This window comes from Equus quagga, chromosome 5 (assembly GCF_021613505.1).
Source record: "Equus quagga isolate Etosha38 chromosome 5, UCLA_HA_Equagga_1.0, whole genome shotgun sequence".
Taxonomy (NCBI): domain Eukaryota; kingdom Metazoa; phylum Chordata; class Mammalia; order Perissodactyla; family Equidae; genus Equus; species Equus quagga.
The window spans coordinates 134161532-134186971 of NC_060271.1; the positions used below are offsets into that span (position 1 = coordinate 134161532).

General features: G+C 43.7%; 1 protein-coding gene across 3 annotated transcripts in view; it reads left to right on the top strand.

Annotated features, from left to right (window-relative positions):
• The window catches only part of CMPK2 (cytidine/uridine monophosphate kinase 2), a 32057-nt gene that overhangs the window by 1664 nt on the left and 4953 nt on the right, over nucleotides 1-25440 (top strand). The window contains exons 2-6 of one of the 3 annotated variants that reach the window (XM_046663320.1): nucleotides 1039-1153; nucleotides 2163-2364; nucleotides 8126-8359; nucleotides 9806-9943; nucleotides 10034-10610. In XM_046663320.1, coding sequence (XP_046519276.1) covers nucleotides 1039-1153; nucleotides 2163-2364; nucleotides 8126-8359; nucleotides 9806-9923 — 669 coding nt within the window. In that variant the 3' untranslated portion in view covers nucleotides 9924-9943; nucleotides 10034-10610. The other 2 variants (XM_046663321.1, XM_046663322.1) reach the window with 2 other exon arrangements.

Consider the following 25440-nt stretch of genomic DNA (forward strand, 5'->3'; position numbering starts at 1 on the left):
GGAGGAGGGGGAGGAGGAGGGGGAGGAGGAGGGAGGCCCCTGGGCGGGGGCGGGCGGAATAATACCATCTCCCACCTCGCAAATAATTACACCATTCCAGGAGGTTGGTGTGTAGAGAAAAGGAGAAGAGTTTAGGGGTTTAAAATCTTAAACAGTGCCCACCTAACTTGCCAGTTGCTGGACCCAAGTCACTCAGCTACTCTAAGTTTTTTTTTTTTTGTCTTTCCTATGTAAGATACCTGTCTTGCTGGGTTGAGACAGTAAACATCTGACACCCAGCACGTGCTCAGTGAATATTGTGGAGTGGTTAAGAGTGCAAGACCAACTCCTCGGGGTTGAATCCAAACTCTGACATTAATTACCTGTGTCACTTTGAGTAAGTTTCTTACACTTTCGTTGCCTCGGTTTCCTGAATCCATAGAGTTATCATGAAGATTGGCCAGGTTAGCACTCTGAATGCACTTAGAATACCGCCCTGCTCAGAGGGAGCACATAAGTAAATGCACGTCCAGGCGCTGGTGCAGAGATGCTATGAGCGGCAGGGCGGCCTGGCACAGTGAGGACCTGAATCCCCAGGAAGACCCTGCTTTGCGTGCTTGGTGGTGCCGGCGCACGCATCCTCCTGGGCTTGGAGCGGTTAGGAAAGGACAAATGCCGAGGACTCTCTTTGGAGCCTCCAGTGTGGCTGATTTCCCACATCTGTGACACACCGTGCCAGGCGGGGCCTGTAGTTCCACTGTCGCCGTATGACGCTGCTCTGCAATTCGGCGTCTTTCCCGTCCCTCCTCCTCTGGAGGAAGCTGGTCAGTGAGGGCTGCAGGCTCGGTGATGGTAACAGTTACCGTCTTCTTGAGCCTCCTCTACGTGGTATAAAGTAAGAGCATCCAGTCCTTCTCAGGTTCAAAAGTCTCTCAATTCTGGCATGGTGCCAAACGTAACTCACCTTTGTGGCATCAGGCCAGCTTGTTCTGGCAGTTAGATTTGGTTTCTGCAAAAGCCCCGTTGCTTCCCTGCTAATGCAGAGACATTGTTTTACAGTGTACAGCCTTCATTCCGGAGGCCCGAGCTGTGCTCGACCTGGTTGATCAGTGCCCGGAACAGGTCCAGAAGGGGAAGTTCCCCGTCATTGCCATCGAAGGACTGGATGCCACAGGTAAGAGAGCATTACCTTCTAGTTATAGGCAATGAGATTAATTGATCACTTGCAGGAATAGACAGGTCCTGACAAACAAAACTTTATCCAGAGTTCGATTCATAAGCCTCATGTGAGCCTCCAGCGTGTGCCAGGTGGGGAGCGGGGCAGGCCTGGAACACAAGGTGAATAAGACTTTCTGGCTAAGACCACAGGAGGGTGAGGGCGCTAAGCCACAGGCGCTCTGGTGAACACAGGAAGGCAGTGAATGCAGCCTCGGGGTAGGAGACAAAGAGGCCACAGTCGTGTTCAGGGATGGCTTGGAAGGGTTGACACCTGGATTGTGTTTTCAGTGGAGATCGGAGCTGGTCAGGTGAGGAAAGTGGAGACGTTCTCCCAACAGGAGAGACAGCATGGGCGAAGATGCGAGACTCGAGCCAGGGTGGGGGTTCCAGGAACTAAGGGCAGTTCAGAGGCCCCTGTTGGAGCAAATTGTGGGAAAACTGGCAAGTGGAGGGGAGAAGGCTTTGAAATTGCCAAATAGATATGAAAATACAATGGACATGTGCACACTTAGCCCAAAACACAGAAACAGGAGAAGTGTGGCTCCAAGTGCAGCAGCAAATACTGAGGACAAGGTTGATCTTGGGGGATAATTGCATCGTGGGCTTCAGCATGAGGAGCGTCTCCTTCCTGTGTCAGCTGCTGAGTGTCCTGAGGAATGAGGAAGAGCTTATAACAGGGGTATCCTGCAGGCCTGCTTCCCAGCTCTGAGATGCCAGACTTTCTCATTAATAATTTATAAACAAGAGGACGATTTTGGCTTTCCGTCTAAGTATTCTGATACCCAACAGAGGAATCCTAAGTTCCTAAGGGTGTGCAACTTTTAATAAAGAATCATATTATTTAATCAACTCATTCAGTTGACAGTTTGAAAGAATGCCTTTCCCCTTTCTGAGTTAATGTTAACTTTTGGGAGTGACTTGGTGGCTGTGCTTAAGATGTGCTATATTTTGTGTATGACCTGCAGGTAAGACCACTGTGACCCAGTCCGTTTCAGAGACGCTCAAGGCCGTTCTCTTAAAGTCACCACCCTCTTGCATTGGCCAGTGGAGGAAAATCTTTGATGATGAACCAACTATCATTAGAAGAGCATTCTACTCTTTGGGCAATTATATTGTGGCTTCTGAAATAGCTAGAGAATCTACGAAATCTCCTGTGATTGTAGACAGGTGGGTATAAAAATGCCTTGAATTTGGCATTTTCTTCCTCCCGTACATGTGTGTGTGCATGTGTGTGTGCACGTATATGCAAGTACACTATGTGTTTATTAAGTCAAACTGTAATAGGAATAATGTAGTAATAGGAGTAACGTCTATGGTTTATCACTCACCTATACCATTGCCCATTTTGCTAAGAGCACTACATATACTATACTAATATTGGGAACAATTGCTTGCCTAGGTGGATACTAAAGGTTGTTCCCAATTGACTGATGAGCTACGTAGGTCTGAGAAAGGTTAAGTAGCTGGCCGAAGTGCCTGAGCTAGAAATAGCATAGTGGGGATATCAACGAAGTCTCTGCTTCACAGATCGATGCTTTCAGTGGTTCATTTGTTCACTGGCTTATTCAGCAATCATTTATTGCACATCTACCCTGTGCTAAAGATTGTTTTCACATCAGGGGATTCAGTGGTAAGTGAGCTGGACAGTGCCTGCTTTGATGGAGCAAACACACCATTGAGGGAGAAGGCAATAATCAAGCACATAAACACTTAAGATAATATCAGAGGGTGATGAATACTGTGAAGGGGATAGATCCAGGCAATGAGGTAGACAATGGCTGTGGTTTAGTAGGGCCAACGTAGGGAGGTACCATTGATCTGAGCTCCTAAACACCAAGATGAGACAGGCGTGAACATTCCCCAGTAACAGCACTATGGCGAGAGGGACCGGGAAGGGCAAAGCACCGAGACAGGAAGGAGTTAATATATTTGAGGACTAGAAGCAGGCCAGTGTGATGAAAACATAGTGGACGAGAGGTACTTTCTGGAAGAATGAAAAGAGAAAGACACAACAGATGAGGAGAGCCCTGGCCGTGGGGAAGGGGGTGGACTTTACTCTGAGTGCAGTGGGGAGCCCTTGGAAGGTTTCAGATAATGGGATGACATAAGCTGAGTTATATTTTTTAAATTCCATACATAAGAAATAGCTTAAAAATGCCACAAAACTGGACATAGGGTATGGCAAGCAAGTCACACCGGTCTTCAAATCTCCAGGACTCGGTGGTAGGGAAGTTACAACCCCCATGAGACCCCATTTTGCTCTCATCAGGTTGGTGAGAACTAATTAAAAGCATCCTCATGTCCAGAGCTGCAGATGATACGGATCCACAGACACTCTCTGTGGGGCTGGTGGGAGTGGATACTGGCTCAGTGCCTTGGAGAGCAGTTCGAGAAGATGTAGCAAAGTGGGAGACTGCTTCCACCTACTGAAGAAGCACAGAGGTCCTTTCAGTTTTGTTGATATTATTGAAAGGTTTGCAAAACCAAAAGCCCATCAACAGAAGAAAGGGTAAATTAGTACTGGCATATTTATAAAATGGAGCACCATACAGCAATATAAACTAGTACAGTGCATCAATGTGCATAAATTACAAAACCATAATTTTGAATGAATAAAATCAGGTTACAGAAAGAGGTTCGGTAGAGTGCACGCAAAATAATATGAACTGCAGAGTGCAAGGGATGACAGGATGCTGAACACCAAATTTATGAGTGCTATCCTCTGGGAAGGAGAGAGAAATGCAGTTGACAAGGAGTTCAAAAGGGCTTCAGTTGCAATTGGATTATTTCTTAATATTACACAAATATTCATTTTATTCTCTCTGCAATTTTACTTACTTTTGGAAAGATAAGCAATTGTATTCATGTCTCAAAATTCTTCAGGAAAGAGCACTAATCATAAACGTTAATTTCAAGGAATTGCAAGAAGTGAACACATCCAAGTATAGCCTGCAGCCAGGTCAAGACTTACAACCTCACCACACCCCATGTACCCACCTCCTTCCTCCCAGTCACCACCCATTGTCCCCTGCAGTGGTGCAGTGGTAACCACTGCCCTGACACCCAGCACCATAGTTTAGTTCTGCCTGTTCTTGAACTGCCTACACAGGGAGATGTACCCTGAGTGCTGTTGGCACCTGAGTCCCTTCGTCCTGCCTATGAGCTGAGTCCTGGTTGCCATAAAGATTCTCGCACACATCTTTGGTGCACATATGTATGCAGTGCTGTTGTGCAGACTTCCAGGAGAGGATTTGCAGGGACGTGGGGCTCACGTGTGTTCAGCTTTAGTAGATATTGCAAAGTTTTCTGAAGTGGTTGAAACGACTCCCAGTGCCCTCCTCGCACAGCAGTGTTTGAGAAATCCCTTTGACTCGTATCCTAGTCAACATTAACATTGCCGGTCTTTAACTTTAACCATTCTGGCTTTTCCATATGTTCCCAGTGGGTAAGTTGGTCAGTTAAAAGCTGGTTTACCATATATGGAAAGAGAACTTCCAACCCTTTCTTGAAATATCTTTCTCTGCACACTTGTCTATACCTCTGAACTATTCCAAAAAGAGATCATTCTGATGGTATGTGGAGAATAAAGCATGTGGTGCTGGGTGGGGGGCTAGATGAAAACAGCAAAACTTGGTTAGAAGGCTGGTGCTATCTTCTAAGCTATAAAGTCAGTAGGGTTTAGCTTTGGGGATGAAGATAGTTATTTCAAAGTCGGCAAGCTATAAGGAATCCTAGGGAAGGGTAAGAAATTGCATCCTTTTGTGGGACTTCTTTGCCTTTGGGATGTTTCTGCTGTATAGTTAACGTGCCCAGACCTACCATATTTGATAACTTTTGTTTGGTTCAGTCTCCTTTATTTCGAGGAGAAAGACTAACCTTTTCCTAATAGAGTGTGACTTCCTGAGGCACACTATTTCCTGAGATGTCCTGAAGCAGCACGGGCTTCTGCATGTCGCGGTCCTTGTCCTCTCCGTCCCTCCGTCTCTGGTTTCCTACTCTGTTAAATGGGATGTCCGTCCTCCCTTCTCTGCCGACCACCGAGACTTGTGATGACTAGTCAATGAGTTGATGCAGGTGGAAGTGCTTTGAAAATGGCAAATTGCTATTAAAATACAAGGTATTATTGTATGAGCTATGCATAATGTGTCAGCAAATTGCATTTGATTTGAACTAATGTGGTTTCCCTGATGGCAGGAATGGAGAATACTCAACAGTGGAGAAAGTCTGAAATTGATGGCCAGAGAGTATGATTATTTAAAATGAGCTGCAGTGTCGTCAGTGTGAGCACTCTGGCTATAGAAAACAGGGCCCTCATTCTTCCTCTCATTGTTCTTCTTTGTGTCTGTGAATTGTCTGCAATTTTGTTCTTTAAAGAGATATTGTATCACCTTGTCAGATGAGAAGAAAAGAGCAGTTTTTTGTTGTCGGGGTGGGTTTTGTTCATGTTTAAGGATTTCAATGAAATCCATTTTAGACAACACCATCATCTAGCTGGAAAAATAAGGGAGACAGAGTAATTTTTGACGGTGACTGTGGTTGAGGTTGGCAACTTAATCACCCTCATTACTTTAAAAAATCCATTCTTGCTGATGGTTTTTCTACAAGAAAGAAGCCTTTTTAGATTAAGATGATATCAGCCTCTGTATTCATAATTGACTATTTAATTCAGTGAACACGGAGCATGTGCAGAACACAGTGCACATTGTAGTTGGTTGCCAAGAAAAGGAAAACCTGGACCCTGCCTGGATTTATTCAGCTTGGGAGATAAGATGCATCTGATAGAGAAGGGGGAAGTACGAGTCTGTAAGTGATAAGAGTCAGAGAAGTGATACATAGGAATGTTCCCAGGCAGAATTCAAGGAGCTAGCAGCTACAGGGGCCGGAGGTTTTCAGCGCACATGTATGGAGGTGGAAAAGGTCCTTTGCAGTACTGTCTGTATTGTGTTAATGTAATTGGAAATGATGCAGCTTTAGTTACAACCAGTGTCCAATAACAATTAGATATTGTCTCACAATGACAGTGTGATACAGGTTTTTAAAGCACTTGTCTGTTTTTGCAACAGCTATGGAAGGAGAACAAAGCTTGCGTGATTTTCATTTTCCAGACAGGAAAGTTGAGGCTGTATTGGCTGAAATGACTTACTTCTGTCCACAAAGCAAGCAGGTGGCAGAAGGTAAAACAACACACAACTTGGATAGCACTGTGAATTTGTTTTGCAGATGCTACTATGTCCTTTTCACTGTGAAAAGTAAATCAAATCTAAAGCGATTAAGAATTTAGTATTTTAAAATATTGAAGGCAGTAAGTTGAAAATACAGACAAAGGTGGGACCACGGGCACCTCTCCACAATGGGATTTTTATAATTATTTCTTAAATATTTGTTGTAGGTGACAGTCCTTTGATACTGGATCTGGAGTTTAGCATTTAGTCACTTAAAATTGGAATGTGACATGAACAGGGAAAGAGTATCATAAGTTATGGCAAGTGATAAATAATCCCACTTCCTTCATTCGTGCACCCAGAGAACATTTACTGCATGCCCATTGTGTGCCAGACACTGGCTTCAGGTTTTGGAACACAGAGATGACTCAAAAGGAATTATCCAATGGAGGAGACGGACATCGGCCTTGGAAACAACTTGCTCTAATTTACAAGGAGAAATTCCTCAGGGAGTCGAGTGTGAGGGGTGCTGAGAGCCCAGAGGAGGAGCCATGAGTGTTGCCTGGGGGCTTCCTCTGAGGGGGACTCCGCTGAGTGAGAACCTCTCTCTGGCTGGGGGAAGAAGTGGGCACAGTTCTGTGAAGGAGGTGCGGGGGTGCACACTGTGAGGGGTGTCCATGTCCTTGTGCGGAGGCTGATGGTTTTTTGGCAGGCAGTGGAAAGCAATTGGGCGTTTGAAATAGAGAGCTCATTTGATTTTCTTTTCCTTCCCCCAAAACATTTTTAAAACAGCCATTCAGGAGTGATCCACTTCCCTCAGGGAGGGTTTCCCCAGAGTTGTGTACCTAGGGTGTATTTGGGTTTATCTGACTCCCCACCAGATGCTGATGCACAATTAGATGGCTGGGGAGTTGGGAGACCAGCCCTGGTGGGCTTGTGGTTAAGATGCGGTGCTCTTGCTGCCGAGGCCCGGGTTTCTGTCCCGGTCAGGGAACCACTCACCCACCTGTTGGTTGTCATACTGTGGCAGCTGCTGTTGCATGAAAGCTATGCCACCGGTATTTCAAATATACCCCACGGTCACCGTGGTGGACAGGTTTCAGCAGAGCTTCCAGACTAGGAAGAGGACCTGGCCACCCACTTGTGAAAAATTTTGCCGTGAAAACCCTGTGGATAGCAGCAGAGCGTTTTCTGACACAGCGCCAGAAGGTGGGATGGTGCAAAAAGACCTGGCAGGGTTCCACTGTCCTCGGAGTGGCTAACAGTCCAAACCCGCTCCATGGCAATAACGACAACGAGGTGAGACGGACAAAGGCTTCCTCCCCACGGTTTCCAGAACGGAGATTTCACTGGCAAATTCAATTTTAAGACAATGTGGGGACTGAATGGGCCTGCAGATTTTTATTCGGCCAAGACACAACATTAAATACAAATGGACTACAAACAACCCCTCACCCCCTGTCATCTTCCCTTTGTAGAAGAAAGCATACTGCGAGGCTGAAAGGATATGGCCGAGCAATCTCACATAAATGCGCTTTCCATTGAGTAAATGTAGCTATGAATAGCCCAGTGCTTTCTTATTGATTTTAATTTACTTTTTACATTTTATACATATCTTTAAGATTTTGTTATATTTGTTTAATTTATGCAATATTAGGGAAACTTTAGCAGAGCCCTCCTTGGTTTAGCATCCTCAGCAGCTGATTTTCAGGAGCTGCCTTGACTTCTTCTGCAGACGGAGAACTTACTACTCATTTCCTTCTCAGGTACTGGCACAGCACAGCCTCCTATGCCATAGCCACCGAGGTGAGTGGGGGTCTCCAGCACCTGCCCCCGGCCCATCACCCTATATACCAGTGGCCGAGGGACCTGCTCAAACCCGACCTGGTCCTGCTGCTCACCGTGAGTCCCAAGGAGAGAATGCACAGGATCGAGGGCCGGGGCATGGAGAAGACCAGAGAGGAAGCTGAACTGGAGACCGACAATATATTTCGTCAAAAGTAGGTGTCCTGATGCAGTGTGGGTGGCAGGGGTCCCTGGCCGTGGTGGCAAGCGAGGAGCAGCGCTAACTTTAGGAATGCGGAGGAAATGACGTTCCCATTTTTCAAGCCCAAGAGGCAACATCCTCCACATTAGTTCAGCTGCTTCCCATGGGGTGGTTGCCATGGGGCCTCAGTGTTGTTGTTTTAAAGCCCTGGGATAGCTGACTGGGGAGCAGACTTTCCAGTCCTGGCTGTGCCAGCAACAGTGTGGACCTGAGAAAGACAATGCGCGTTTCTGGGTCTCGGTTTCCCCGGTTGAACTATACTGGGCGCAGAGCTCTGTCTGGTGGACTCGTGGTGACTTTGACCTGTCAGGTACTTCTGTCCTTTTCCTCCTCATGCTCTGTAATCTTGGAAAGGACAACAGGAGTCATATTTTACAGTTTACAAAACTGAGGCTGAAAGGGTTAAGGGATTCATCTAAATTTGTGTAGATACTAAGGGGTAAAACTGGGATTAAAATCAAGATCTTTCTGATTTTAAGGCAGTGCTTTCATCTTCACTGGAAAGCTCTGCACACAATAGCAGGAGAGTCTGGACCATCTTACTGCTTCATGGCTGAATATGAGTCAGTTCTCTAGGACTGGTCTGAAAAGCCGAAACAGAAGACTTTATATCATATAAATAAATAACAGCTCTGCAGTGTACAAAGAAACCATGTCAAGCAATTTACTTGTATTAATTCACTTAGGCCCCATGACAAACCTGGAAGGAAGGCGTTATTTCAGTCTTCATTTTGCAGCTGAGAAAGCCGAGGCACAGGGGGGAAAAGAATGTGAGCAGTTCGCTTAGCCATTCAGTGGTAAAGCAGAGCTGTGGAGCAGCCCATCTAATCTAGGCGCCTGCTGCCACCTCGGTGCCCAGGTGCTCCCGTGACACAGTCAGCACCAGTCATTCCAATCCATCAAGGCTGGTAGCACAACGGGAGACGTGGAATTTGGGTGAAATATTAGAAGACTCTCAAGTGAAATCAACGTATACACTGAGGACCTCTGGCTCGTCTGAAACCCTTCAGGGCACAGATTGTGGAGAAATTTACCATTGGGCAAATTACTTAATCTCTTTGAGCCTCTGGCTACTTTCCCTGCAAAATGAGGATGACAGTGGTTTCCATCCTAAGGTTGCTCTGAGTTTGAAATGAGAAAAACTGTGCAGAATGCTAATGCTTGGCAGATAATGTGTATTCAATAAATGCTAGCCGTTAAACATTATTATTAATGTATCATTTATTAAACAAAATGTATCAAATGTCTCCTGTGGGCAAAGGTAGTTGCCAGGGGGAGCAGCGAGATCACCCAGCTGGGAACTGGCTTCAAGCTGTTGATGTTCTGGTGGGAAAGGAACCTTTGCACGCAGAGCTGTGTTGAAAAGCAGGCCAACCCTTTTCCTTCTGCCTGTCCCCAGGGTGGAAGAGTCCTACCAGAGGATGCAGAACCCTGGCTGCCATGTGGTTGATGCCAGCCCCTCCAGAGAAAAGGTCCTCCAGATGGTTTTAAGCCTAATCCAAAATAATTGTAATTAATTGTGGTTACTCCAGGCCAGGTGAGGCATTTTACTAGCTTTGATGTTGTTTGATAGATCTAAGCCCACAACTGGTTATGCAGTTTTCTTCAATTTCTGTTGCATAAGCAGAAAATTGGAGACTGGATATTTCAGTTCTACCTGAACCACATACTGTCTTCTGACCCTTGGACCCGTCAAGGTTGAGACTGGTCACATTCCAGTGAGAGACCAGAGATGGCTCTCTGTCTAGAATAACCAACATTTTCTTGGGACGTATTTTTGGCTACCTCCCTACCAAATCCCTCCAAGGTTTGTTCCGTCCAGATGCACGAGGTAAACAGGAGCAACTGGGAAGATCTTCCACATCAACAGAAGCCCCTGAAGCCTCTCCCATGCCTGCGCCTGGCTCCCTGATGAGACCTTGATGTGGCCAGAGTCGACTTCTTCCCATTCTGGCCACGTTCCATCATCGTGAGCTCAGCTGCAAATCCTAGAGCCAAGCCATCCCACAGAGCATGTACCTGTGTCCTGGCTGTCCAAAGACACTTCCAGGGAGCCGTCTTGTGGGTAGGGGTCACTTACAAGGAAGGCATCTGATTTGTGTCTGAGACTTACAACCCCCGAGGTGGTCCTCTCAGTTACCACTTCAGAGTCAAAGAGAGAGAGAGCCAATCCAAGATGCTCTAAATAAAAATGTACCAACCTTCTTTGAATTATATTCTGCTTATTTATATTGCTTTTCTTTCCTCTGCAAACATGGCTTTGGATGAAATGAGTGTTGTGCACCGAACTAGATGCATTAAACGTAGCCAACCCAGCAATGTATTTATATTGATGTTTACATCATGTTTCTCCTCAGTGTAGGGGCTATGCTTCACTAATTAAAATTGAAGCCAGACGCTAAATGCATTGCTTGTTGTGTATTTTCATTACACGGATTTAATTTATCTTAGTGAATTAGCACAGAGGATCCTGGAATGGAATTTCTTAGTAAATTCTCTTGCACTTGAATGTCTTAGGATTACACATGAGGTGAGCTTTAAGATCTGTTTGGCTAGAGAACAAATTATCTGAGAGAAAAGGAAACTGAATAGGTGTATGGCTTTGGGTGAGTCATTTAACATCAATAGTCCATGTATCTTGATCCAGAAAGTGATAATAATTCTTTATTTGTCTTAAGGAGTTGGCTGAACCAGATGATTACCTAAAATTCCTTCCAGTTCTAAGGTGGATGAATCTGTAAATTATTCTTGAGACAAGAAGACATTCCCCCAAAATAATTAAATTTAAGGCTTTATAGGATTTATCATATGGAATCTTAAATTATAACAAAGTTTAGTATTAAATATATCATACTATTTTTCAAAAGAACTCAAGGTAATTTATACACACTATGTTTACGTATATAAATATGTAATTGGTTTCAGTTGAAAGTATTTTTTAAAGCTGATAAACAGCATTAGGTTTCTTTAAGATGTGATATCTTAAAAAAGATCTTATTAGATTAATGATCTTATTGGTGTTATTTACTTTAAACGTTTTGAAAAGCTTCTGCTGGCAGCCTAGTTTAGTGCTTTCTCTGTGTACCTTGCAAAGGAATAAACTCGCTGTGACCTTCCCACCTCTGCTGTGGTCCCAAGTGCACAGCGGCTTTTCTGAAGGTCTCCCTCCAGTGCGGCTCTTCTGTGGGAGGGAGTTTTCTGTCAAGGAAGTGGAAAGGTGTGAGCTCGTGGATCAAGTGGAATTTGTGGTCAAAGTGCTTTCGGGAGAAGGGGAGGGCATTTTTATTTTGTTTTAAATGTCGTTTCAAGAAAGTACAATCCCTTCCTCATTGCAGATATTAAAGGAATTTTTCTAATCCAGTAAGAAATAATTCTTTGTACACGGGGCTCTTTATACACTGATAGGTATATGATGCATGAATATGAGAGAAAACAGCATCTCCTACCCAGAAACCAATGACAAGGCAGCATTTGCTTGGCTATGTTTCATTACAAGGTGGGTTTTGTTTCTGTTCCTGTGACAGACCTTCAGTTGTCCCAAATGGTTATTCTCTCCTTCTTCCACAGTAATAGCATTTTTAGCTCGACACAAGGCTGCCGAGAATTGCTAGTACATTTCCAAGGCTCCCTTACAGCTAGAATGGCCAACTGGCCACTTACAGGTTCTTCTCCTAGCCTGTGAGCAGGAGGGACCTATGGGATGTCAAGGGGAGGGCCCTTCTCTTGCCATTTAACACTTTACACTGGCTGGTGTGCAGGGGTGGTGGTGAGCCATCTCAGGACCAAGAGACAAGGGGCGCACTGTAGAGATGGAGAAGCAGCAGGATGAATGGAGACTGCCCTGACTTATGAAAAAGCAGGTCAGGACTGGAGTGAAAGTGTCTGGTGGTCCATCGTGAGGGGCGTGTCCACCTAGGGAAGCAGCTGTGAAGCACACAGAGCTGACGTGCAGAACCTCAATATCCACCTTCTCCATGTTCTTCCCCTCTCAGTGGCACATGTCTGGGGCTTTTTGTTTTGTTTTCTAGACTAGACTCCCCTTTTTTGCTGACTCTTCTTTCTGTGAAATCTCTGTCTTTTAGGAGCAATTGTGTAGTGTCTTAAAAATGTGCAGACGCTGGGATCTTTTTGGAATGTACACCAAGGAAATAATCAGTGATGTACATAAAAATGTTTAACACAGCTGTGAAATATATTTCAAGTCATTGGAATATATTTATGTAGCTGCATAAGGTCTGTTTATATATAATATGTATTGGTTAAATATATTAAGGTAAATCCTTTTGATGGAACGCTAAGCAGAATGCTCACTTCCTAAGGAGTAAAGTATCAAAAGTACTTCGCTCTCAGTTACAGCCAGTGATTTAAATTTCAGCCAAAAGTGAAGGTGTAGCTAAAGCCATTTGAGCCATTATGCTACGTTGCAGATCCAGAGTGGAAAGTCCACATAGGTCAGAGCAGCCACATGGTAGCGGGTGTGCTGGATCACAAGGGGTTTTCGCCTGCAGTTCTCTTCACATTCAAGCTATTGTCTGTCTATGAATTTTGAACCCAGGAGTCAGGCATTAAGCTATGCTTCACATGGGCAAATATATCCACTAGCAAATTCATTTTAATCTCCAGGACTTCTGTAAATGCAGCTTCGGTCACATACTTAGATATTTTCCTAGGATGAGCAGGGAGAGGAGAAATGGATACTGGCCTTCTTTTTGTTTTCAGGAAAGTATTTTTTTCCCCACTTCAAAAGGGTAGTAATTTCATGAAATTCATTCAGCCTACAGCTGCAATCTACAACTGGAAGAAAATGTTGTCATTTTATATTGCCTATAAATAATCTGGTCTTTCTCATGAGCAGCGTAACTGGTTAGCAGAGAAAAAAATATTTGAAGTATTTTAAACTTCATATAATTTGATCTGGAAGAGTCCCTTTAGATAATGCATGCTCTTTTTTGGGGACAACACTCAGCGTCTCAGATTTCTCAGGCTTCAGAAGCCCCCCTGGCCTCTCTCCAGTATGGTGTCTGGGTGTCTGTGGCCATGACTGCCATTTAGGCAACCTTAGGGAAAAGGGAAGATGGGTCTCTAGTCACGTTACCCTCTCTTTACCAGGATGTGGATTGCCCTGCTGGTGCAGACAATTGAAATTTGTATCTTGTAGCCCTTTATGACAAACTCGGCCTCCACTTGGATATCATCAGTGTTTAGATCTCTGTTTTCCGGCCAGCCCCAGCCATAGCTGCCTTCATGGCCAGCTTCAATTTCAAGGCCATTGGAGCCTCCTCTCTTGGGGGCCATACACTCCCAGGGCGTATTCAAATGTCCAGGAACTGAGGACAGTCAAGAAAGTAGCTGTCGGGCCCTCCTTTGCTTAGTCATTCTGCACAGCCTGGTTTATTTTGATGTGACCTTGTTCCAGGTTGGTTCAGAGAAGCTCAAGTTCCCAAATGGAGAGATGAATGCTCTCCACGTCCCCTCCCTGAACTGTTGCTCTAGGTTCTAGGACAAAGCCTGGAGACAGGAAATTGGAGGGCACATGCCTCACCATCTAACACTTAATTTTTTCCCTTAGGAAGTAAATGGAAACTTCCATTTGCCTACTGGGTTCTGAATTTCACAGTGAGGTGCTTTGGTGTGGGTCTGTTTTCATCCATGTCTGCTGGGCCCGTGGTGGGTCCTTTCATCTGGACACTCATGTCCTTCAATTCTTGGAAATTTTCTTGAATTATTTCCTTGATGAATTCTCATTTTTGTTCTTTTCTCTTTTTCTGTATAGTCTATTATTCTGATGTTGAACATATTAGACTGGTTTTCTAATTTCCTTATCTTTTCTCTCACACATTACCTTTTTATACCTTTACTGCATTTTATAATACTTCGACTTTGTGTTTAAGCTCTTCTATTAAGATTTTCATTTCTACTATCAAGATTCTAAACTTGGAAAGCTTTCTCTTTCTCCCTCTCTTTCTTTCTCTTGTTATCTAAATAGTCTTTTTAAAAAGTATTTATTCTTTTTTCTGGATGCAATATCTTCATTTATCTTTCTGAGACTATCAATTATGACTTCATTTAAAGTTCTTCTGCAAAGTTTCCATTTCGTCTAAGGTGGGTTTTTTGTTTTTTTTTTTCCTGAGGAAGACTAGCACTGACCTAACATCTGTGCCAGTCTTCCTCTGTTTTGTATATGGGTCACCACCATGGGGGTGGCTGATGAGTGCTGTAGGTCTGTGCCTGGGATCCAAACCTGTGAACCTGGGCCACTGAAGCAGACCATGCCAAACTGAACCACTGTGCCAAGGGCTGGCCCCTCTGAGGTGGATTTTTGTTTGTTAGTTTTATTTGTATCTTCCAGCTAACATGCTGTCCTCAGATTCTGGTGATGCTTGGTGGCTCATGTTTGGGGTGGAGACTAAAAACTTTGTACATAGCTTTTGACCTTTGAGTGAAGCTCTCATCGTCTAGATTATTGCTGTAGACACCTGCTGACCTCTTCATCTATCTCCCATTTGTCCTGTTCACTCTTTAAAGTGTAGATCTTATTACAGTCTTCCTTGTGGAAAATTTCTGAACCCTCCCAGGACCAAGCAGGGTTGCGGCTGGAATGGGCAGCAGGCTGAATTCAGCCAGCACAGCATTATTTGATTTTACTTTTTAACAACATGTTTCAACACAGTGATTTTTAGACAATTGAATGTGAGTGCCTTTGAAGTCAGAGTCTCTCCAACTGTGTCACAGTCCCCACCACCTCAGTTCCTCTCCAACTGTAAGAGAGAAACGTAGGGGTGTAAGTAGCTCATATCAGAGCCTGTAGTCCAGATGGAGAGGCGGACGCACGCCCAGATCGCCGCCATCATGCTTCCATGGCTGGTGGAGATGATTATGACAAATCGGGTGTGGTTTACTTTCCATGGGGGTGTCAAGAAAGGCTTCAGAGAGATGGAATCAGAAGAACCTCACATAGAATGAGTATAACACGTGTTAAACTGGATGGAAATGATCATTTCCGGCCATGGCGCCCTGTCTTGTTGCTCACTGCTGTGTCACTTGTCTCCTTCAGTCAAACGTGTTGACTTGGTAGTTGTCCTAAGTGAACTGATTTTAAGATTCTTGCGGGTATAGACTAAATCCAAAACATCTAATTTGGACCTGTGTATTTCATTTGGAGACTGTACATTGGTCTGAGTCTACTTTGCAGGTTTTCATGGTCAATCTTGAATTTTTTAAAGAAGTAAAATTTTTAAGACATTGGTGTGGAAAACCTGTAACCAACTGTGTTTGGTTCTATCCCTGCTTGCGACTTAGTCACGCCAGCTCTTTTTCTTTGTTTCGTTCGATCAAGACTTCAATCAATTCCATTTAGAGCAAATACAATATATTTCCACTAGAGGGAGGAGAAGTGCTAATTTTAAACATTTGCGAGGGGGCTGTACTGGTGGCAAGAAAATCATTTTCCTCGTTACACACAAACTGTGGTCCTCGGAGAAACAACAGTGGTTCCTTTCATTTTTATTTAAATGTCTGCCCTAATGGGAGAACAAAGGACAAAACACGGGACATTTCTAGGTCAAAGTAGCAAATCGTTAAAAGTGGCTAATTTCTTGCTTCTAGAATTCTAAACACAGCCCTGGGGTCAGAAACGTTTTCAAAGAAAGACCCTAGAGATCAGAGAACTCCATCTCTTCCTCTAATAGTTGTGGGAAACGAGGCCCACACAAAGACCTTCCTGCTCAGGGTGATATGATTTGTCAGTAGCAGATGCAAGAAACAGAAGTAAGTTTTACAATTTCTTTCTAGTGCTCTTTACACGGCAACAGACTGTGTCAGCATGTCTGATGCAGTAACTATTATATATACACTCTCACATCTATATATTTGTGTACATACAGAGGTATGCATATATTTTCTTCCCTGTGAGGTTTATGCTTTGAGATCAGGCATTAAGAAACATTCTGGGTCTTTCATGTGTCCTTGTTTATTTGCTCTTAAAACCTCCACACGCCAACTCCCCTCCTTACATGACTCTGGATGCAAATGGCAGTGCTTATGTCCCGTATTGCTAATGGATTCTGCAGGATCCAAGCTCTTGTAATTATAGGCCAATCACCAAAATGCCATTGTTTAGAAAACATACTCTAAACTTTCCTGTGAAGTCTCCAGACTTTTTGTTAACATGCCTGACATTAATGGTTGTTCTTATTTTGCCATAATTGAGGGTGTGTCCCATTTCTCTAAAATAATAAGGCATTTGGGGGAGCTATCACTTTGCACTTTGGCTGAACATGGTCTGTAAGCCGTTCCAAATGTAATGCGTTTTGTGTTCATCTTCAAGGTAGGAAAGATTATTCTCTAAGTTTTAATTGAAAAAAAAATACAACTAAATCTTCTATCTTGAAGTTGTTAAAAAAGAAAAGCCATCGACAAATGTGTTCTTGTTTGAAGCCATAAGAGAATATTTCTTTCAACATTTTCCGTAGTCAGAACTTTCATTAAGGAGTTTTCCCTGTGCCTCCAACTATTCTGACGAGGAGCTCTGGTCTGTTTCTACCTCGAGAGACCTCACATCAAAAGTGATGGGTAGGGTTCTGGAACACAGAGATACATTTACAAGGTGAATTGTGGGCAAAACTGTGGTCATGCTATTTTTTTAGGAAGATTAGCCCTGAGCTAACATGTGCTACTAATTCTCCTCTTTTTGCTGAGGAAGACTGGCCCTGAGCTAGCATCTGTGCCCATCTTCCTCTACTTTATATGTGTGATGCCTACCACAGCATGGCTTGCCAAGAGGTGCCATGTCCGCACCCAGGATCCGAACTGGGGAACCCCCAGGCCGCCCAAGCAGAATGTGCGAACTTAACTGCTGCGCCACCAGTTGGCCCCCTGTGGTTATTCTTTAATAAAAAAATTAACTTTTCCTTTTTTATGTGCAAAAACACAAAGTAGTGAATGAAAGAACACCTAGCTGCAAGCAGATGTAGGTACCATTCCCAACTAAGTGGGTATATGAACTTGAGCAATTTGCTCTATTTGCAAATGAAGCAGACCAGGCTGGAAGAGGCCCAAAGCCCCTCCACTCCTAGTGGCCGTGAATTCATAATGGCGTTACAAATGGAATTCACTTCTAGTCCTAAAACCCTTACAATTTTTAACAGGACCAAAACACAGGTTATGTTATTCCTATGCCATTTTGTTACTGTCTCAATAACTCGGGAAAGCATGGTGTTGGTATATAATCTGTTACATAATGCATTGCTTCCCACAAAATCTTTAGGTAAATTAGTCTTTTCTAAAAAAAATTCCCTTTAAATTCCCTAGGGAAATCTAATGTGACTAATGAGTGACTTCTTATCACTCAAGTTCAATCCAGCCCCCGGCCTTCTCCGCAGGAACCCCTTCCTCGTATTTCTGCTGACACTCTGCCACCCCCTGCTCTTTGCTCAGCACCCAACCTGATTCTTAGAAGTCACCTCCTTGTCCATCACACTTCGGGGCTTCATTTAGATGTTTTTCATTCAAATCTCTGTTTAGCATTACAGGGTCCTAGGACAGGCCTTCCCTATCACTGGGTCTAAAATGCCTTTCATCATTCTGTTCCCTTTAGCTCTGACTCATTATTATCTGTCTCTATCCATGTCTGTGTCCATGCCTGTGTCTACATCGATCAGATCTATATCCATATCCATCACTGTATCTGTGTCCATATCCATAAGTATGCTTATATCCGTGTCCATATCCATATCTATGATATGTGTGTGCTTACTTGTACTTCTGCACTAGAATATACGCTCCATGAAGGCAGGGGCTTTGTTTTGCTCTTTGCTATAATCCCAGTGCCTACAACAGTGCCTGGCAAGAAATAGGAGCTGAGTAAGTATTTGTCAAATGGATGAGCACATCTACCACCTGTCAGACCTGGATTGGGATATGGCTTCTGGCCTTTATTAGCTCTGGACAAGTTACTGAGCTTCAGTGCAATTTCATTTTCTCATTTCTACAGCAAGGACGTCATCACGTCCCTCAAAGATCTGATGTGAGAATGAAATTAGACGCTGTAGTGAAAAGGAGCTCTCAGTCCTGGCCCAGAAAAGGCGCCGAGTTAAGTTAATTCCCCTCTCCCGCCTTCTGTCTTGTTGAGCACACCCACACCTTCACGTGTCTCTGGCTCAGAGGGAAGCACACCTATTAATACTCACTGCTGAGTTCTTTTGAGAGTTGGCAAACTGAGTCATCCCAGCTCTGGAAGGTTGTGAACACAAACACTGTTTTCCACTGAAGAGGTCGCCACAATGCAGAGCAAACCTACCTGGGAGTTTCAGCAAGGCAATGGCAAATGAATGTACTTTTTTCCGAAGTCAAGGGAAATGGTGGTTTAATATTTAATTTTATTAGTAGACAAAAATTAAGAGTTCAGAGCTACACTTTTGCCATCTAGGTAACATGAGCTTAAGCATTTACTCTATCACCCAACCTAAGAGACAGTGTTTCATAAGTGAAAAACTTTCAAGAAGGCCTCTTTCCATTTGTATTTCAAAACCAAATACTTTTCCAAAGAGAATTACCTCCCTTCGAAATAGGAACCACTAGTCAATAGAGAAATCAGCACTAAGCATCTGCTAAGAGTTTCATATGCATTATCATACATGTTGTTCCCATTAAACCTATGAATCTGCTACTATGATTATCTTGTACCCATCGTGAAGTTATATAACCAGCCCAAGGTCCTGCTATTAGTTATCAGTAGAGCCTGCAACCCTCCCATGTTTGTCCGACCCTGGAGCCAGTGAAGGGCCCTAACCACTGTGCTAGTATGCCTCAAGTGACAGCAAAGCCAGTCCCAGTGACAGTTTTATCTAAATAAGTAAAATCCCAAATGAAAACTGAAAAACAAATACCTGGATTTGCATAGCATTGTACTGTGTAGCTCTTTACTGTTTATGGCTGGTCCCTAAGTCATCTCAGTTCACCCTGTGTGGGATTGGGCAAGACTTTGCACCGCTTTACAGATGAAGTGGGAGAAGTTCTACGGCTTCACTGAAGGTCCCCCGTTGATAAGGAGTGGAGACTGCAACTCTGCCTTCTGATCGTAGATCCTTGCTCTTTCCACTCTTCTCCTTGGCCTTTCTAGGAGAAAAATGTCTGTTCCACAGTTAGAGACTTATTTACACGTTTATAGAGTATCTTCTAAGTGCCAGTTACTCTAGTAGCTGTTGTGAGCACACAGCTCTTAGAGAAACGTGCACGCAATCCCTCCTCTCTGGAGGAGGCAGATAATAAACAGATAAATGTAAGATATCAGGTGATGTTAGTGCCGTGGACAAGATTAAAGTATGTAAGGAAGATAGGGAGAGCTAGGTTGGGGAACGGGTTGAGATTTTAAATTGGGTGGTGTGCAAGGCTCCTCTGTGAAAGAGGTGTTTGAGCATCTGAAGGAAGCAAGGAAGCCAGCCATGTGATTATCGGGGGACAACGGGTTCCAAACAGATACAGTTGCAAGTGCAAAGGTCCTGAGGCAATGGGAGGATTCTTGATGTGTGTACAAGGAAAGGAAGGAGGCCAGTGGGGCTGCTTCAGCTGGGGAGCAGACGAATCTACAATTCTGAGTTTTGTGTATTCCACCATGGGTGGCAAGGACCAGTAAGTTCAGTAAATCTGGGGCATTGGTGCTAACTAACAGGCACGTGGGGTAACTGTCCACAGTGGGGAAAGAAGAAAGCACTGAAGGAGCAGGAAATCACGAGGGATTCAGGTGCAAATTATTTACAGCCTCAAAAAAGTTTCCTTTAAGGAGCCAATTCTGTGTTATAAACGTGAGTTGCGTTCGCTGAGGACAGTGAAGCCCAATTGAATGAACATCAACTACATGCGTTTGAAGACAAGTCCTCATCTGGGCATCAGGAAATGACTGCCCATGGTGCTCGCCACAGCGGGAACCCCACCCTGCCTCGCTCAAAGACCTGCGTTTGGCTTAGAGGCATCCGTCTCTGCAGACTAGAATCTTCCTGGCAGATATCACACATTTTTAGCATATTTCCCAGAAGATCTCAAGTTCTCAGGGTCCATATATATGAATTATCTACAGTGCAGTGAAATGTCATGAAGTCATACAAGCTTTTTTAATTAATAGGATTCATAAGTGCTCACTGGAAGTCAGCACTATGGAATTCATTTTTTTTCCTACTTGACATTTATGTAGCACTCTTTAACATTTAAAATATATTGTCTCATTTTATTGTCACAACAGGACTGTAAAGTAGTTGAATTGTGGAGGTCTTCCTTCCTTCCTTCTTTCCTCCCTCCCTTCCTCTCGTTCCTCGTTCTCTCTCTCTCTCTCCCTCTCTCTCTTTCCTTCCTCCCTCCCTCCCTCCCTTCCTTCCTTTCATGAAGAAATGGGAAGTTAAATGGCATTTGATATGATGGAAAGTGCTGGAATTGCAGAGATCCGGTAGCTTTCTCCGTGCACTCTGGCCAGACCCCTCCAGAAAGGGACGTCAGCACTAGGTCAGGCTGTGACGGTGTGCGGTGGGACAGCTGGGGGCCGTTGCTGAGTGTGCAGATGCCCTGTGGGGTCTTGTGTGCTCCCAAAGACACATCGTCTTTTTAGAGCAGTTTTTGGTTCAAAGCAAAATTGAGAGGAAGGTAGAGATTTCCCATATAATCCTCCTCCTATATACACACAGCCAATCCCATTAAAACACGTCTACATCAACACATCATAATCTCCCCAAGTCCATACTATACAGCATGGTTCACTTTTGGCGTTGTACATTCTATGGGTTTGGACAAGTATATGATGATGTGCATCCACCATCACTGTATCACACAGAATAATTCCCCTGCCCTGAAAATCCTCTGTGCTCTGCCTATTCATCTTCACCCCCGTCCCAGCCCCTGGAAACCACTGATCCTTGCACTGTCTCCATAGTTGTTCCTTTTCCAGAATGTCATATAGTTGGAATCATACAGGATGTAGGCTTTTCAGATTGGCTTCTTTCACTTAGGACTATGTATTCAAGTTCCTCTATGTCTTTTCATGGCTTGATAGCTCATTTATTTTTAGCATTGAATAATATTCCACTGTCTGGATGTCCCACAATATATTTATCTATTTACCCACTGAAGGGCGTTTTGGTTGCTTCCAAGTTTTGGCAATTATGAATAAAGCTGCTATAATCATCCACATGCTTCTGCCTTTCCTGTTTCGTTTTGAAAGTTTTTCTCAACTCCAAGATAAATTTAAAAAGTTTTTATATCCTAATTTTCTTCTAGTTTGTGATTTTTACTTTTATTTTTAATCCATTTGAAATTACTTTAGTGTTAGAATACATGTTAATTTTTCTCTTCTCCTATCTCGTGAGTCATTTCGATGGCAAGAACTACATTTTGCACCTCTTTGAAATTTACCTAAAATGTAGTAAAATGTTTGGCATTTACATAGTACTAAATACTTATTAGCTGCAATGACACATATTTGCTTTAACAAATATTAAGCAGTACCACTAACACTTAGCAACTGCTAACATAGGAATCATTTATTGAGCAGTTACTATGGGCTGGGCAGACTCTTTACAAGCTTTACCCGTTTTAAATCCAACAACCCTACAAGACATGTATTATTGTCTCTATTTTATACATAAGAGAATGAATGATCTCAAGATCACACATCTTCAAAGTGGCAGAGCTGGGACTTCAACCAGATGGTGTACCTTCAAAACACCAAGGTTTTCCAACATCTGTTGCTGTCGGTAAGGTTGAAGAGAGGAGGTGAATGATGCATGGATGTGTGGAGTAACCTCTTTAGGGTCCACTAACTGGAATTTATAGTCACAAAACTTCAGTCTTTATATCAAATATTTCATTAAATTGGATTTAGACCTCTTCACCATCTACTGAGCACGATGAGGTAAGACATAGTAAAAGCTACATGTTGGCTCTGTCCCAGTGCTGTGGATATGAGCCCTTTACAGTGATAATTTCCTCCTAATTGGTTGTAACTAATGCACTGCCATTCTGGAATTTGTCACTTACTGAAATGTACCTTAGCAAATGGACCATGTTCTCCATCTAAATGTAAATTTACACACGCTGAAAAACACCTTGGTGAGAGGCAAATAGGATTGAGAAGAAAAAGATGACCTGAAGGATGTGGCCGAGTGGGCAGAAGTGACCGTGTGAGCCAGCTGCCTTCTGCTCGATCTCTTTCAGATGAGGGAGGAAAGAACAGGAACTGGGAGAGGCGAGCCTCTGCCGAGAGCCAGCGTGTGTCTGCTGCTTAGTCTTTCTTCTTCTTAGGTCTGCTTTCTCACGAGTAAAACGGAGAGCCTTGGTTAGATCAGAGGGTTCAAATTGCACTCTGCAGAGGTTCCTCAGGGCCATCGTGAGGAACGAGGGCGGGAAGGCATGTGAGTCCTCTGCTCCCACGCAACCCCATAGCTCCCTGCTTTGCCTGTTTATATCTTAGGTTTTCACGGCGAACAACAGTCAAACCTTTGGAAGTGAGGTTCCTCCAGGTGCCTCCAGCTATGACATTCTGAGGGATGTGGCGTCCTTATATCCCGTCTCCAAAAAGCCCCAGTGCACACGCTCTGATGAAGCTTAGTGTTGGGGAACAGTGCACATGGCATGTCGTGATTTCCCAGGATCTCCTCACCAACCAGGGGCCAAACAGAGGTGCTGGGGAAGATGTCATAAAGAGAAGCCAGTGGAAACAACCTGGGTTAGTCTTGGCACCCCACAGGAGCGAGTAAACAAACACTTGCACGACAGCCAGCCCATCCCCTGTGAAAGGAGCTAATGTGGCAGAGGGTGACTCGAGGCATCTGTGTCCCCGTGTGGAGCTTCCAGGGCTGGCAGGAGCTGGGGACATGTGGAGCACCCGCCTGCCCCAGCTGGCAGACTTCGGGCAGTGCCAACTGGAGCCAGGGGCTGGGGGGCTTCCAATTCCAGGAAGGGTGGGCCAGGAGCTTCAAGGGGAAGGCATAAGAGACAGAGAGAGGAACTGAGATGACATGAAACTTTCAGATGGAGAGGCCCTTTTGCTTTCTTTTTGTTTAAAAAACAAAATATCAAGGAACACAGCTCTCTTTCTCTGTTTTTCTGTGTCTCTCTCAGTCTCTATCTCATCTACATTCTATTGAGCTGTGATTTTCAGTACTCCAGGGGTCTTAAGGTTTCCATACCAACTGTAGCAAAATCTGATAAGAAGTGTTGACGCTAATGTGAATTCTCACTGCCTTGGGGCTTGAAACCTGCAAGCTTGAAAGAGCTGGACTTTGCAGAAGAAGCCCAAGTGGGAGGGAGGGAGAGACAGAGAGAGGGAGAGAGAGAGAGAGAGAGGAAAAGAAAGAATAAATTCAGAAAGATCTGCAAGGAATCTCATTTCTGCCTTTTACGAGCTGGTGGGAAATTAGCAAATTACTTAACCTGTCTGAATGTCATATTCCACATCTGTCAAACGGGCACTTAGCTTAACTTTAGATTCCTAAAGCTAATATTAATATCCTCCTTCCAAATTTGTTTTGAGGATTATTAGAAAAGTGCTTGCCTCCTCTACCGTATGTGAAGTGTGCTCAGTAGATGGCAGCTATGATTTTGCACAGGTTAACGCAAGCTCTTCTGGCTTTATTCGCCTGTGGTGGCATAGTGATCATGATTTCATATTCTATTCTATTCCCTCCAGGCAGTCGGAACCCACCAGGCACATGTATTGTGTCAGCATGTCATTTTCCCCGGGGCTTGCGTACAGGTCAAAGAATACAAATTTGGAGAAAAAGTTAAAAGAACTATTTAAGTTTCAAAGGGCAATTTTCTACCTTCAAATTCTTATCTTTTCTCACTGTCTTTTCCACCAAATTTCCAGCGTTTCCAGGAAACCTTTCCAAATCAAGTGAAAGTCAGAAGTATGTGTTGGCAACCCCAGAATATGAGCACCAGCACCATCATTCATTTCTTGCCTTTTTTGGGGCACACCACTTCCATCTGGTCTGGCATTTTCTTTTCAGGAAAGCCAGCCTATTGGGCTTAATGGTTCTGAAGTCCATTCAATCCCTGGTAAATTCTGTGATTCTCTCCCTCTCCATCCTCAGACAATGGTTTCTATACTAAAATTAGGAGACCTGTCTGATGAGTCTGAGTTTATGATGGAGAAATTGAAAGAGATATTTGAAGATACAATGGTTTGTGGTTGGCCCCTTCTCAGAATCTTCTTGACGACCTGAAACTTCATTTCCAAGCCAACTGTAATGCCTTCCACGTCAGTTTGTATTTTCTGTGTTGCAAATTCTGTACTTCTAACTTTCCAGACCTTCTTTTCTCTGGACAGTGTGACCCAGCCTCATCTGAGAAAGTGTAGTGGCCATCAATATGGGTTCTAAAGACACACTGGGCTCCATTTGGGCTTCACCATTTGCTAACTCTGAAAACAAATGATTTAAGTTTTTTTTCTGATAAATTTTCAATTTCAGCTATCATATTTTTAGTATCCAAAGTTTAATTTTGTTCTCTGAGTATCCCTCCTTTTAAAAAAGTTAAAAAAATTAATTGAACTATAATCCACGTAACATAAAACTTACCGTATTAGCCATTTTTATATTTCAGTATTCATATTGTTGTGTGACCCATCTCCAGAATTCTTTCCATCTCGCAAAACTGAAAGTCTATGCTCATTAAACAATAACTCCTCCTTCCTCCCTCCCACAGCCCCTTGGAAACAGCCATTCTCCTTTCTGTCTCTATGTATTTGACCTAGATTCCTCATCTAAGTGGATTCACACAGTATTTGCCTTTTTGTGACTGGCTTGTTTCACTCAGCATAAGGTACTCAAGGTTCATCCATGTTGTAGCATGTGTCAGAGTTTCCTTCCTTCATTTTTAAGACTGTTTAATATTCCTTTGTATATATACATGACATTTTGTTTGTCCATTTATCTGTCAGGAGACACTTGGGCTGCTTCCACCTTTTGACTATTGTGAATAATGCTGCTATGAACAGAGCACGCCCCTCCTTTTTTCGTTCTGGCATTCTACTCTTATTTCATGGATGCT